The sequence below is a fragment of the Eptatretus burgeri genome, chromosome 18 (assembly GCF_056783735.1).
Source record: "Eptatretus burgeri isolate ZD-2024b chromosome 18, Ebu_testis_v1, whole genome shotgun sequence".
Taxonomy (NCBI): Eukaryota; Metazoa; Chordata; class Myxini; order Myxiniformes; family Myxinidae; genus Eptatretus; species Eptatretus burgeri.
The window spans coordinates 4,225,482-4,239,500 of record NC_140978.1 but is presented as its reverse complement, the minus strand read 5'-3'; the positions used below and the strand labels follow the sequence as shown (position 1 = coordinate 4,239,500).

The window sequence follows — 14,019 nt, the reverse complement described above, 5'->3', positions numbered from 1 at the left end:
CAATTCCTTACACACTACCCCTTCGGGGTTGTTGTTGATAATTCTACAGAGAGATATCGCTAACTTGTCTCCTCCCTCCACATTTCTTCCAAACAGGGTTTTTAAGAAATCCAGTCCCAATGGAAAGGTAAGATTCTGGTAGATAGATGTGGGTGTTGGGGTTTCCTAATTTTCTTTAATATCCAGTCTTTGTACCGTGTACAAAAACATCTCGCTGTGTTTACATCTGCGTCTGTTAGTTTCATTACCTTTGTGTTTATGTTCATGATTTGACAAGTTTACGGCTCCATCTGTCTTGGGTCACAAAGGAAGGTTGATTCTGTTTACTCTTTTTGCCATATGGTTGATCCCATTGTGTAGTTGGACTAAGAGGATTGTTTGTTCGATTGACCCAATGAAGAATCCTCTTGATTTTGTGCATTCTCATTGGGTAGATGCCTGCATTTACATTGGGTATATACATGCATTCACACTGGGTAGATACGTGCATTCACACTGGGTAGATACGTGCATTCACACTGGGTAGATACATGCATTCACACTGGGTAGATACATGCATTCACACTTGGTAGATACTTGCATTCACACTGGGTAGATACGTGCGTTCACACTGGGTAGATACTTGCATTCACACTGGGTAGATACATGCATTCACACTGGGTAGATACATGCATTCACACTGGGTAGATACATGCATTCACACTTGGTAGATACTTGCATTCACACTGGGTAGATACGTGCGTTCACACTGGGTAGATACTTGCATTCACACTGGGTAGATACATGCATTCACACTGGGTAGATACATGCATTCACACTGGGTAGATACGCGCATTCACACTGTGTAGATGTGTGCATTCACACTGGGTAGATATGTGCAATCACACTGGGTAGATATGTGCAATCACACTGGGTAGATATGTGCAATCACACTGGGTAGATATGTGCATTCACACTGGGTAGATACGTGCATTCACACTGGGTAGATACGCACATTCACACTGGGTCGATACGTGCATTCACATTGGGTAAATGCCTGCATTTACAATGGGTAGATACATGCAATCATGCATTTACATTGGATAGATTCACATTGGGTCGAAACGTGCGTTCATATTGGGTAGATATGTTCATTCACATTGGGTAAATGCCTGCATTTACAATGGGTAGATACGTGCGTTCATATTGGGTAGATATGTTCATTCACATTCGGTAGATTCATATTCAATCAATCAATCAAATCAAAACAACATTTATTTCCTTCAAGAAAAGCAACAGGTGTGAAGAAGAAAGCCCTCACACATACAGTTAAAATTCATAAAAAAACAAACGATGAAATCATTTCAAAGTACATGTTTGATCACAGATAATTTTATCAAGTCTATAAATTAAAAAAAAATAATTCATGGGCAAACAATTTCACAGGATGAATGAGTGGATCAGTAGATCAATAAATCAATGGAAAGCACCAGTGTGAAAATTCAATAAAGAATGATTCAATAGATTTCTTAAATAACGTATGTACAATATCGCAAGAGAAAGTATTGCTTCAGTTTGAAATGAGAATTATTCAGACGGAGATTTTTTTTAATACGATCTAGAAATTCATTCCAGAGTTTGGGACTAGAGAAAGAAATATTATGTTGAATAGCAAGGGTTCTTTGTTTCGGAAAATGTATATCAGTGGCGAATTGGTATCAGACTTGTGAATTTCATCATTAAATTCAAAAAGATCACAAAATTTAGAAGTAGTCTATTACTGCATTTATACATGAAAATACTTTGCTGATGTGATGTGACATCGCACAATTTCAGAAGATTTAAATGATGAAATAATTGATTTGTACTTGTTCTTGGAGGTTTACTGGATATGATTTGAATATTTTTTTTTTTCTGAAATACGACCAATTTATTTAGATGTAATTGAAACATATTTTCCCAGACTAAATTACAGGATGACACATGGAAGTACAAGTGAATAATAAAGCAACCCAAGTATTGTATTTGGGAGCAAACAATTAAATCTATGGATTATACCAATATTTTTTGCGACTTTGTTTGCAATTTTCTGAGTGATATTTCCAAGAAAGTTTGGAATCAATGTATACCTCAAGAAACTTGGTCTTTTCAAATCTCAAAATTGAATGAGAATTGATACAGACATTTGCAGTAATCAAATCAGTACATTTTAAATTATTTTCTGAAAGATAATATAATTACATTTGTTTGAGTTAACAGACAACCAAAAGCTTTTCTACCAATCACATACTTTTAAGAGATTGTCATTTACAAAATTAACAAAGAATCAAATTTTTATCACAATACAAAATATTTCTGTCGGTATATGAAAGAAAAGAAAGCAATTCAGTAGATTTATGAATGTCATTAACATACAAAATAAACAATAATGGATCAAGTAAACAACCTTGGGGAACACCACAGGTAACTCACGTTAAACTCTGACAAAGAGGATTTATAGCGAGTACACTGAGAACGATTGCAAAGGTAGCTTGAGAACCAGTCATGTACAATACCTCTGATTTCATAAGAGTTTTACTTGGATAACAATATTTGATGATAATAGTTTCAAAAGCATAAGATAAGTCAACAAAAACGCTTATGACATGACAAGTTTTTTTTCAAATGCATTGATTATTCTATTGGTAAGATCAATTAATGCCAAAGATGTTGAGTAACCTTTACAAAATCCATACTGTGACTGGGAAATAATATTATGTTTGTCAAGGAATTTCAATAACCGTGTACAAGCAATTCTCTCCAGTATTTTGGAAAAAATGGAAAAACTGATATTGGCCTTTAATTTGTCAGTTCTCTTTTGTCCCCACTTTTCAAAACCTGGTGTGACCTTCGCGAGTTTCAATTTGCATGGGAAAATGCCTTTGTTTAAAGATAAATTGAAAATATGACATAATGGCTTACAAATGTGCACAATAACTGATTTAATTACTTTGGGACTCAGCTCATCCAAACCAGGGGCCTTACTGTTTTTGAATGAACAAACAATATCACAGACTTCTACTTCAGTTATGTGGTAAAAAAAAAAAAATACATAGAGAATTCAAGTAAGGGTCGTTCAAATAACAGTGAAAATCAACTTGACTTGGTGGAATTGAGCTATCTAGTGAAGGATCTATCTCAGTTACCAAAAAAAAAAAACTCATTAAAAGCAACAGAAATTTTTTCAGTCTTTGGTGTCTTTTCTCCATTACAATTCATTATGATATTCGAATCTTCGTGTTTCTTTTTAATCAATTAATGCATTGATTATAGACCAAGAACTTCTCTTTGGAGTATTTTTTTTGTTTGTTTTACTTGTCTAATCAACAAATTAAGCTTATTTCAAAATCGTGTAAGTTTGGATTAGTTAACAATTGAAGGTTTATGAAGGATTTTTTAAAATACAACTGCAACCTTTTTAGTTTTGTCATTTGAGAACCCTAATAAAGCTTTTTTTTCGGGTTTTAGTTTTACAGTTTTGTTTTTAGAATTACATATTGGGAAACATTGATCATACAAGTCTTGTAAGCTTAATTCAAATGTATTATAAGCTTTATTTGGGTTCTCAAATGACAAAATATCCTCCAAATATGTTTCCTCTAACTCCTTAAATTGATCAGAATTTGTAAAATTAATGAGTCTATATGAAGTGAAAATATTAGTTTCTACACCTTATTTAAGACAGGGAGGATAATTTAAAACTGTAATTTGGAATACAGGTAAATGATCGGTTATATCACAATAAAACACACCGCTGGTTATTGGTAACTCGTATTGATTGGATAAAATATTATCAATCACTGTCGCTGTAGATCTCGTGAAAGGAGTTGGTCTATTGATTAAGGGTAAACAAAAGGTACTCAGGAGTGAATTGATCAAGTGTTGAGTTGAGATATTTCCATTATATTGAAGGTCTATGTTGAAATCACCCATAATATAGAAAGATTTATCTTCTGAGAACAGATCATTCAGTAATATATCAAATGCATTTATAAAATGATCAGAATGAACATTTGGTGGTTTGTAAATCACTCCAACAACAATGTTTTTCCCCCATTTTTTTGATCAATTTCAATAAATAATGGATCACATAAGGTGTCATTTAGAACGAGGTCATCACATTGAAAATACAGAAATGTGTTTTGGATATATATTGCTACTCCTCCACCACCCTTCTCACATCTATTTTCACATACAAATGAAGAATCGGGAATCTGCAATAATGTGTTGGTATCTTTAAGTCATGGCTCAGAGACACCAATAACATTAAATTGAAAGTTCAGAAGGTTTAGAAAAATGAACAATGGAGTCAATATTCTTTTAGCTACTTCTCAAATTAAAGTGTATACCAGAAAAAAAAATGTTGTTAGGGTCTACGTTACTAAATTAATTACAAATTGGTCAACATTATAATTATGGGAATCATAAATATTTTTCAGAAACACTTTACATATGGATCTTGTCTTCTTTACCAAAAAAAACTTGCCCTGAGTGGTAAACAGATCCAATTGCAAATTTGTCAGCTGATCTTTCTTTACATTGTCATTAGATTGTCAATCAAGAATATTATTTTCAAATCTAACTGAATCAAGGTGACTAAAAGGTAGATTTGGGTCGCAGATTTGACAAACATAAAAACTAGCATTCAAATTGCAATCAGAAACATAGGAATTGCACATATGACAATAGCATCTCTGGTTTTGTGATGAAAATCAATCAATCAAGTTTCACATTTGGTAGATAGTGCATCAACATTGGGTAGATTCACAGTGGGTACTGACATTGGGTAGATTGACATTGGGTAGATCAAGATTGGGTGTATTCACATTGGGTAGGTACATGCACTTACATTAGTATAAATGGGCATTCACAATGGGTCGGTACATACATTCGCAATGGGTGGATTCACAATGGGTAGAGTCACATTTGGGTAGATACATGCACTTACATTGGGTAGATACATGCATTCACAATGGGTGGATTCACATTCGGTGGATTCAGATTGGGTAGATTCCATTCACATTGTGGATTCACATTGTGTGGATTCAAATTGTGTGGATTCACATTGGGTAGATTCATTGTGTGGGTTCACATTGTGTAGATTCACATTGGGTAGATTCACATTGTGTGGGTTCACATTGTGTGGATTTGCATTGTGTGGGTTCACATTGTGTGGATTCACATTGGGTAGAGCACATAGTTACCAATGTTTTTGCAAAATGTGCATTGTAGTTGTATATATTTTCACATTTGAATGACAGAATGTATTTGTGATCATACTAAGGCGTTTTTTTGCTCGTTCTCATGGTCTTTTCAGGTTACTGTTTACCTCGGAAAGAGGGACTTTGTGGATCATTTGGATCAAGTGGACCCCATTGGTACAGCCACTTTTTTTGTTGCAAACAGCAAAAGATGGCCCAAGAGCATTGTAATGTACCATTAATCATTTGAATCATCATTCATCCTCGTGGGAAGCATGATAACATCAGCTCCCAAGGCAGTTTGCTATATTAGCAGGCCAAAAATATAAAATGCAGAGATTGCAACTTAACATGAAGATGCAGTGATGCAGTAATAGTATGGTTGTGTCTGCAGATGGTGTTGTGCTGGTGGACCCAGAGTATTTGAAGGAGCGAAAAGGTGAGGTCTTTGACTTGACATTTCCATAAGTAATGCAGTTTTTAGAACTTTCCTTCTAGACATCATGATGATTTTTTTATTGCCCGAGTAAGCATTTCCTAAGTATTTTAATGTCAATGAAGTATATGACCACAACATTTGCAGGACAGGACAGGAGACCAAGACAGAGAGACAGAGAGACAGAGAGGGGGGAGAGAGAGAGACAGAGAGAGAGAGAGAGAGAGAGAGAGAGAGAGAGAGAGAGAGAGACACACACACACACACACACACACACACACACACACACACACACACACACACACACACACACACACACACAATTTGACATTCTTATTCTCTCTGTTTATTTTCCATCCACATCCACAGTGTTTGTAAGCTTAACGTGTGCATTTCGTTATGGCCGTGAGGACTTGGACGTTCTTGGTCTGACCTTCAGAAAAGACCTGTATCAGAACACGCTGCAGGTGTACCCTCACCCAGAACCTAGTGAAGATACTTCTGTCCTTCGAAAGGAAACAGCAGAACTCACGAGTGAAAACCAAGTACCACAAAATGAGACATCACATCTGCAAGAGCGGCTCATCAAGAAGATTGGAGCAAATGCTTATCCATTTCACTTTCAGGTGAGCTTGAATAAATGCAAAGGAAATTGGACTTGAAAAGTTGGTGGATTGGAGTTTGGCCAACAAAGCTTGTAGGGAACATGAGAGGTTTTGTTTGAAATTTTGTGAAACAGAACCTGGACAGTTTGAGGCCAGGAAATGGGGAACTTGTATAACACGTTAAGGAACTTGTTGACCATCTTTCTGAAAGGGTAAAAAACCTCGATCAATATAGCACAGCAGATTACCTGGATGGTAATGAAATAAAATCAGAGTAGTTAATAGGTCAGTCATTAGAATCCGAGTTCATCATATCTCTGTTTTGCTCTCTCTCTGCTTGTCATTCTTCTTTATGTATACCAACATTGACTCCCTCAGCTTCCTGAGAACCTCCCTTGCTCTGTGACTCTTCAGCCTGGCCCAGAGGACACTGGAAAGGTGAGTTACAAAAACTTAAAATTTGAGCCTGTTTTGATTAGTGATGGCAATACCGGTAAAATCGAGACACTTAAATAATCTTGGTTCTGATTGCACGATTGTACGATCTCTGTTGTAGGCGTGCGGTGTAGATTATGAAGTCAAAGCATTCTGTGCTGAGAATCTGGAGGAAAAGATCCACAAGCGGTGTGTGTCCACACTCTAAACAACCACAACAAAACTTCCACAAAAGCACCACTGATGAAGAAATAATCATTGAGGACCGTGATTTGTGTCACATCATAGTAAACTTTCACATAAACCCAAACACCTTCAAAAAGATCAACTGAAGATTCCTTCAAGTATTGATGCATTTAAGTCTTGATGTTTCTTCTGATGATGATTGGTTTATCTGTGGTGTATTACCACATTCGCAGGAATTCAGTGCGGTTGGTAATACGAAAAGTGCAGTATGCTCCAGAAGGACCAGGACCTCAACCCAGTGCTGAGACCAGTCGGCAGTTCCTTCTGTCGGACAAACCCCTGCACCTGGAGGCCTCGTTGGATAGACAGGTAAACACGATGATGATAATCACGCCAATAGCAAGAACCTGAAAAGACGATCACCAATACATTCCTGCAGAATGGTGACCTAACTATCGGTTAAACAATTGCTAGTTGTGTTACTATACCTTATTGTCAGTCTTTGAGGGTTGACAGGATGACCTAGACCGCGAGAGGTATGCGTACTTGACACTTAGCTGTCCAGCTCAGGTTGGAATCCCGACCCAGCTATAAACTGTCATCCCGAAGTTTCATAGGTAAGGTGATTCATCAATGTGTGTGCTGTCCCTTGGATGGACGTTAAACAAGAATCTGTCTGCCAGAATTTGTTGGTGGACGCGAAAGATCCCGTGGTGTCCATGAAGAGTAGGCAAGCTTTCGTTGGCACCACAGCCAAATTCCAAAGTTCTGCTCTGACCATCAGAAGGCATTGCGTTGGTGGAACAGCCATGCCTTCAGCCAATGATGCGAGCCCACAGCCTTGTGGTGCATACCAACGAAGAAGAAGACGAAGTAGTAGAAGAAAAAGAAGACAAAGAAGAATCAGGCTTTGAGCAGTCAAGCACAGCATTTACTAACATAGAATTATTTCATTTTGGCCGACCATTTTTGATTATCATGATACGAACAAACAGCTTTTACTATGCATTGTGCAGATATAAGAGTCGGCCTCGTTTACCAAACTTTTTAATGACGATGCCTTACTCCCTGTCCTTCAGATCTACTACCACGGTGAGAGCATCAATGCCAATGTCCACATCACGAACAACTCCAACAGAACTGTGAAGAAAATCAAGATTTCTGGTGCTCTTTTACAGAGGGGAAGGGAAGAAATAAGGAAGGAGGATGGCAACTTAACAGGGATTTTGGATTTCATTTTATTTTGGATGAATACATGCATGTGATTGTGTGCATCTGTTTGTACATGTACAGTGCGCCAGTTTGCAGACATTTGCCTCTTCAACACGGCGCAGTACAAATGTCCGGTTGCAACAGAGGAGAGCGAGTGAGTAAGCCATGTCATTAAGGAAGTCGATTTGACAACATTAAACTTTTTGATGTGAAGCAGAGTAAACATTTATCCATTGAACTGTACACTTCAGTCACAATATATATATATATATATATATATATATATATATATATATATATATATATATATATATATATATATATATATATATATATATATATACATAGATAGATATCTGAAAGGATTGCCTAGGGGTACACCCATTTGCCTCTAAGCTGTCTCGCCTGGGTTTGAAAATTCGACCCAGCTATAAACTGTCATCCTGGTGTTTCACGGCCATTCATCGATATGTGTTCAGTTCCTTGGAAGGATGTTAAACTGGCAATCCTGTGTGCCCACATTAGTTGATGGATGTTAGAGATCCCACAGTGTCCTTTGCGAAGAGTAGGTGAGCTATGGCCGGCACCATGAACAAATTACAAATTTCTGCCCTGACTTCCTAAATCAGAGTGGTGACCCGACCAGGATTGCAGCGTATTAACTGTTCCGGCAGTACCAGCGTTCTTGATAGGGTATAGTACATCATATATCATACATGCATAAGTGGTCAGGGGAGTGTATGGAAACATAAATTGGTTATTCAGATACTATGCCGTAAGGTTACGTGCAAAATTTCACCTTCGTTTTCCTCCTGTTCTTATTCTTATTCTTCTTCCTATTTCACCCCTCCTCGACATTCATGAGCTTGATGCAGCAAAAACATTGTCCTTGAAACTGACCTTCATAATACAATTTTAGAACCACACCAAAGTTTAATCAGTTCTTCCATCCATCCATCAGGATCATACTCTGTGCAGAGCATTGGTGCTGCCGAAGCAGTCTCCTTGGCTATTGGGCACAATCCTGGACGGGTCACCACTCCGACACAGGGTACCAGTATTCTGGCACTCATTTTGCCGACCTCTGAAGGATGACAAGGCAGAGTCAACCCCACCTAGTATTAATTCAACAGATAAGTGGAATTTGAACTCAGGATCCTCGGATCCCAAGCCCATCACTCAAACCATTAAGCCAACACCAGGCATAATCAGTTCTTCCTTGACTAACTAATATTGAAGAAGTTTTAAAAGCTAAAAAAAAAACTCTCCACAATCGGGGGGAGGAGAGAGAGAGAGAGAGAGAGAGAGAGAGAGAGAGAGAGAGAGAGAGAGAGAGAGAGAGAGAGAGAGAGAGAGAGAGAGAGAGAGAGAGAGAGAGAGAGAGAGAGAGAGAGAGAGAGAGAGAGAGAGAGAGAGAGAGAGAGAGAGAGAGAGAGAGAGAGAGAGAGAGAGAGAGAGAGAGAGAGAGAGAGAGAGAGAGAGAGAGAGAGAGAGAGAGAGAGAGAGAGAGAGAGAGAGAGAGAGAGAGAGAGAGAGAGAGAGAGAGAGAGAGAGAGAGAGAGAGAGAGAGAGAGAGAGAGAGAGAGAGAGAGAGAGAGAGAGAGAGAGAGAGAGAGAGAGAGAGAGAGAGAGAGAGAGAGAGAGAGAGAGAGAGAGAGAGAGAGAGAGAGAGAGAGAGAGAGAGAGAGAGAGAGAGAGAGAGAGAGAGAGAGAGAGAGAGAGAGAGAGAGAGAGAGAGAGAGAGAGAGAGAGAGAGAGAGAGAGAGAGAGAGAGAGAGAGAGAGAGAGAGAGAGAGAGAGAGAGAGAGAGAGAGAGAGAGAGAGAGAGAGAGAGAGAGAGAGAGAGAGAGAGAGAGAGAGAGAGAGAGAGAGAGAGAGAGAGAGAGAGAGAGAGAGAGAGAGAGAGAGAGAGAGAGAGAGAGAGAGAGAGAGAGAGAGAGAGAGAGAGAGAGAGAGAGAGAGAGAGAGAGAGAGAGAGAGAGAGAGAGAGAGAGAGAGAGAGAGAGAGAGAGAGAGAGAGAGAGAGAGAGAGAGAGAGAGAGAGAGAGAGAGAGAGAGAGAGAGAGAGAGAGAGAGAGAGAGAGAGAGAGAGAGAGAGAGAGAGAGAGAGAGAGAGAGAGAGAGAGAGAGAGAGAGAGAGAGAGAGAGAGAGAGAGAGAGAGAGAGAGAGAGAGAGAGAGAGAGAGATATATATATATATATGACAAAGTTATTGGGACAAATGGACTTATGTGACCAAGATAGTCAGACTTCCAATTGAAGTCTCTCTGATAAAGAGTCTCATTTGATCTTCTGGGTCATAGTGTGTGTGCGTGCGTGTGTGTAATGAATGGATGAAAGTTCCATTTATTCATATAAATCATAAAATAGCAAACAGCTTTAAAAAATACTTGGTGTATTGGTGTCAAAATGTGGTGGTAATTAACCTCCGCCATCTTCGAAGATGGGTGGAGGTTACTGTTTTCACCCCTTTCTGTTTGTTTGTTTGTTTGTGAACAGTATTACGGAAAAAGTCCTCGACGGATTTCGACGAAACTTGGTGGGGGGGTTAGGTATGGTCCAAGGATCATGCCATTAAATTTTGGACTTGGTCCCCCCCCCCCCCCAAAAAAAATTCTGAGAATTTTTTTTTTTTTTTTGCATTTCAACATGTTTTACATGATTACCAACCCCCCCCCGCCCCAAATTTTTTTTTGCCCCCCCAAAAAAAGATTTTTTTTTTGCATTTCTACATGTTTTAAGTGATTTCCAACCCCCCCAAAAAAATTTTTTTTTTTGCATTTCTACATGTTTTAAGTGATTTCCAATCCACCCTCAAAAAAAATTGTTGGAGAAAAAAAAAATTGCAACTTTTTTTTCAACAAAATTTAGATTTTTTTTTTTTTGCATTTTTACATGTTTTAATTGATTTCAACCCCCCCCCCCCCCAAAAGAAAAATGGAGAAAAGAACTAGAACTCTGTCAGCACTGTTGACATCATATTTAATGAATAAGACATAAGGTTCACTTGAGTGACCCAGCAGTATTGGCGGCGGAGGTTTTGCACTCTCCCGAGTGCTCCCCCTCTAGTTTGTGTTTCTGTTTTGGCATAATGCGTGACCTCTCACCCTGAAATGTGACTGCCCTCTTTGGTTTAGAACTATGAGTACTCCCACTTGGCAGCCATTAAATTTTTTATAGTGACGCTGTGTTCTCACGCAGTCGATGGAGCACGCCTCGCTGGTTTAATGTCTGTCCATCCAAATGAAATACGGTTTTCAAATCCCGGTTAATGATGGAAAAACCTAATCAACGTACCTCACGGTCGTAAACATCTCATCGCATTAACTTCCCAACTTCACCCCTCTCTGGCTCACAAAAGGCAACGCAGCAAGGCATGGAAAATGTCACCCATGATTCAAATGCAGTTTAGCCACATCCTGTTGTTTCTGCCAAGTCAAAAATAAAATAATTCTTTTTTCGGCTTCTGACCAACGTTAAAGTTAAGGCGTAACCGTCAAACTTTTTCGACCAGATAATGCTTGGCCCAAAATGTGCCAGTGTGACATCAGCATAGGGTTATGATGCTCGTGCGCTGTACGATATCAACGCCGTTCTGTTTTGACGTTGTCCTCATCGGTGAGACATAAAAATTAATTTTTGATTGTACATAAAAGTGGCCTTGTGATGGGATACCTCAACAACTGTGTACTCACTTTTAAATGGTACAGTCGACGTAAAAGTTAACATATTATTCCATTGGGAGGGAAGAGTACAAGTTCCTTTTGGGAGGAACATGACAGCACCGTTTGGTGCTTGTGACATCGATGATCTATCGGTGCCTTTCAACAAACAATATGCAATTATTTATTGTTTTCTGGTACTTCGGGCAAGGCCAGATGGCACAACGCAGTGAAAGGCCATTGTGGCTAAATATCAAGACAATTCCCCATTGACGCAGCGTCAAAGCAAAGACAATACAAGAATGGCCAAGAAGCGGTAAATGCGGCGGATTATGTGACATAACCTGTAATGACATTAATAAAACACTATAATTTTTTTGGTTTGTTTTGTTAACTTTCACTTTCGAAAACCAGAAGAAGAAAAAAAAAAGCAGCAAAAAGCTCCTTTGAAAAGAACCTCAGTGTTGAACACTGAATTTGAAATCTGGTTACTGCATCATTTGACTTTGAAAATCATTTTTATGCCGACATTTAATATATGTTAATTAGTTCTACAAGAGGCTGGCAGGATGGCCTAGAAGGATGCATGTTCGGTTCTAAGCTACCTCGCCTGGGTTTGAATCCTGACCCAGCTATGAAGTCATCCCAGTGTTTCACAGGCAGGGCGATTTATCATTGTGTGCCGTCCCTCGGATGGACGTTAAACTGGTATTCCGCCTACCGTCATTAGTTGGTGAACGTGAAAGACCCCACGATGTCCTTTGTATACAGAGGGCATTGTATCAGTGGCACTGCCGCACCCTCAGCCAATGATGCTACCCTGCAGCCTTGTGCTCCGTACGATCAAAGAAGAAGTACTACAGGGCTTCAGTACCCAACTGCCATGACCGGTTCTGCTTTATATTTTTGACCATTTCCAGATGCAAGTACTGTACTATGTTAACACACATTGCCCTCTTCCTCTAGTAACACAGTGGCTCCTGGCTCATCACTGTGCAAAGTGTTCACCCTGCAACCTCTTCTTTCTGCCAATCGTGACCGACGTGGCCTGGCTCTCGATGGACAGCTCAAGCATGAGGACACAAACCTGGCATCCAGCTCCATGTACTAAATCTATTACTATTTTAAATACAGCCGACATGATGCAGCTACCTGTTTCGATCTTCTCTGTTTATCTGCAGCACATAGATTTTCACTGTATCATTATCGCTCGTAGCATGTTTCTTAGCTATTTGTGGTTTAAAATATGTATTCAGTTCAAACCAAATTTGTAGGTTTTATTTTTATTTTTAAGACAGTGAGTTCAGCTTTCTGCTCCGTCTGATTGCACTCACTTGAGGATGCTCGTGTTTTAATGATATTCTTTAGAAAAGCAGGCCACGCGCATTTATATCCTAAGTTCCAAATTATCTGTATGGGCTCAACATAGGTTTGAGTACCATGCCGAATTAGGATCTTTCCTGGTCTGTAACCGTCTTGGTGGCCCCATAACACCTACGTGTTGAGCCGCTAATGGGAATGTTATTTAATTCTTATTATTTTTACTATCACTCAGACGCAATGTTAAAAACATTATATACAAATCAATGTGGAACTAAGTCCCATTGCTGGCGATGATTTATCCTTTGATCGTTGACTCGAACCTCGCTAAGAGGTTGACAACTTAAAGGCGATAAATTTTCGGATTAACTCATCCGTAGCCAAGAACCTATGGGACGAAAGGACTCACCTGTATATTACGTCATTACTACGGTTGTTTGCCTTTTTTTCAAGCACTTCCAAGAGTCTGGCTGATGGAGATTAAAAACCACAGGTTCAGATGAAACCTTTTCATTCACAGAGTGAAAGAAGGTGGCAGCAAGGAGATCCTTGGCATCCTCGTATCGTACAAGGTCAAGGTCAAGCTGCTGGTGTCCCGTGGGGGGTAAGACCAATGATCAACACTTACATGAAGTTGAACCAAGTCTTCTGTTTTAAAACCATCCAAGGAATTGTTTTAACTGTATCAGAAAGTTTTGCATCATTCTTTTTCCGGTTTATCCATCAGCTCTTGCAATATGTCGGCATCCATGACACTCTCTCCAAACGCACAAACTATTCACTGTCGAAAGGGTTTTCTTTCGGCAAACTCTTCCCCGTCCATCCAGCCCTCAACAAGCCGTCTACATAGTACATATTTCGTACACAAATAAATAATACATCCTCCTTCCACCCACCCCATTGAAGTCGAAGTTTCCGCACAAAAGCACCACTTCCCACCACCC

General features: G+C 39.2%; 1 protein-coding gene across 3 annotated transcripts in view; it reads left to right on the top strand.

The window, feature by feature from the left end:
- The window catches only part of LOC147008496 (beta-arrestin-1-like), a 45,937-nt gene that overhangs the window by 1,398 nt on the left and 30,520 nt on the right, over window positions 1–14,019 (top strand). For all 3 annotated transcript variants that reach the window (XM_085863607.1, XM_085863606.1, XM_085863608.1), the window contains exons 4-14: window positions 97–127; window positions 5,336–5,396; window positions 5,614–5,658; window positions 6,025–6,281; window positions 6,639–6,698; window positions 6,817–6,884; window positions 7,115–7,250; window positions 7,961–8,045; window positions 8,175–8,247; window positions 12,722–12,859; window positions 13,596–13,679. In XM_085863607.1, coding sequence (XP_085719733.1) covers window positions 97–127; window positions 5,336–5,396; window positions 5,614–5,658; window positions 6,025–6,281; window positions 6,639–6,698; window positions 6,817–6,884; window positions 7,115–7,250; window positions 7,961–8,045; window positions 8,175–8,247; window positions 12,722–12,859; window positions 13,596–13,679 — 1,038 coding nt within the window. The remainder of the gene's footprint in view (window positions 1–96; window positions 128–5,335; window positions 5,397–5,613; window positions 5,659–6,024; window positions 6,282–6,638; window positions 6,699–6,816; window positions 6,885–7,114; window positions 7,251–7,960; window positions 8,046–8,174; window positions 8,248–12,721; window positions 12,860–13,595; window positions 13,680–14,019) is intronic.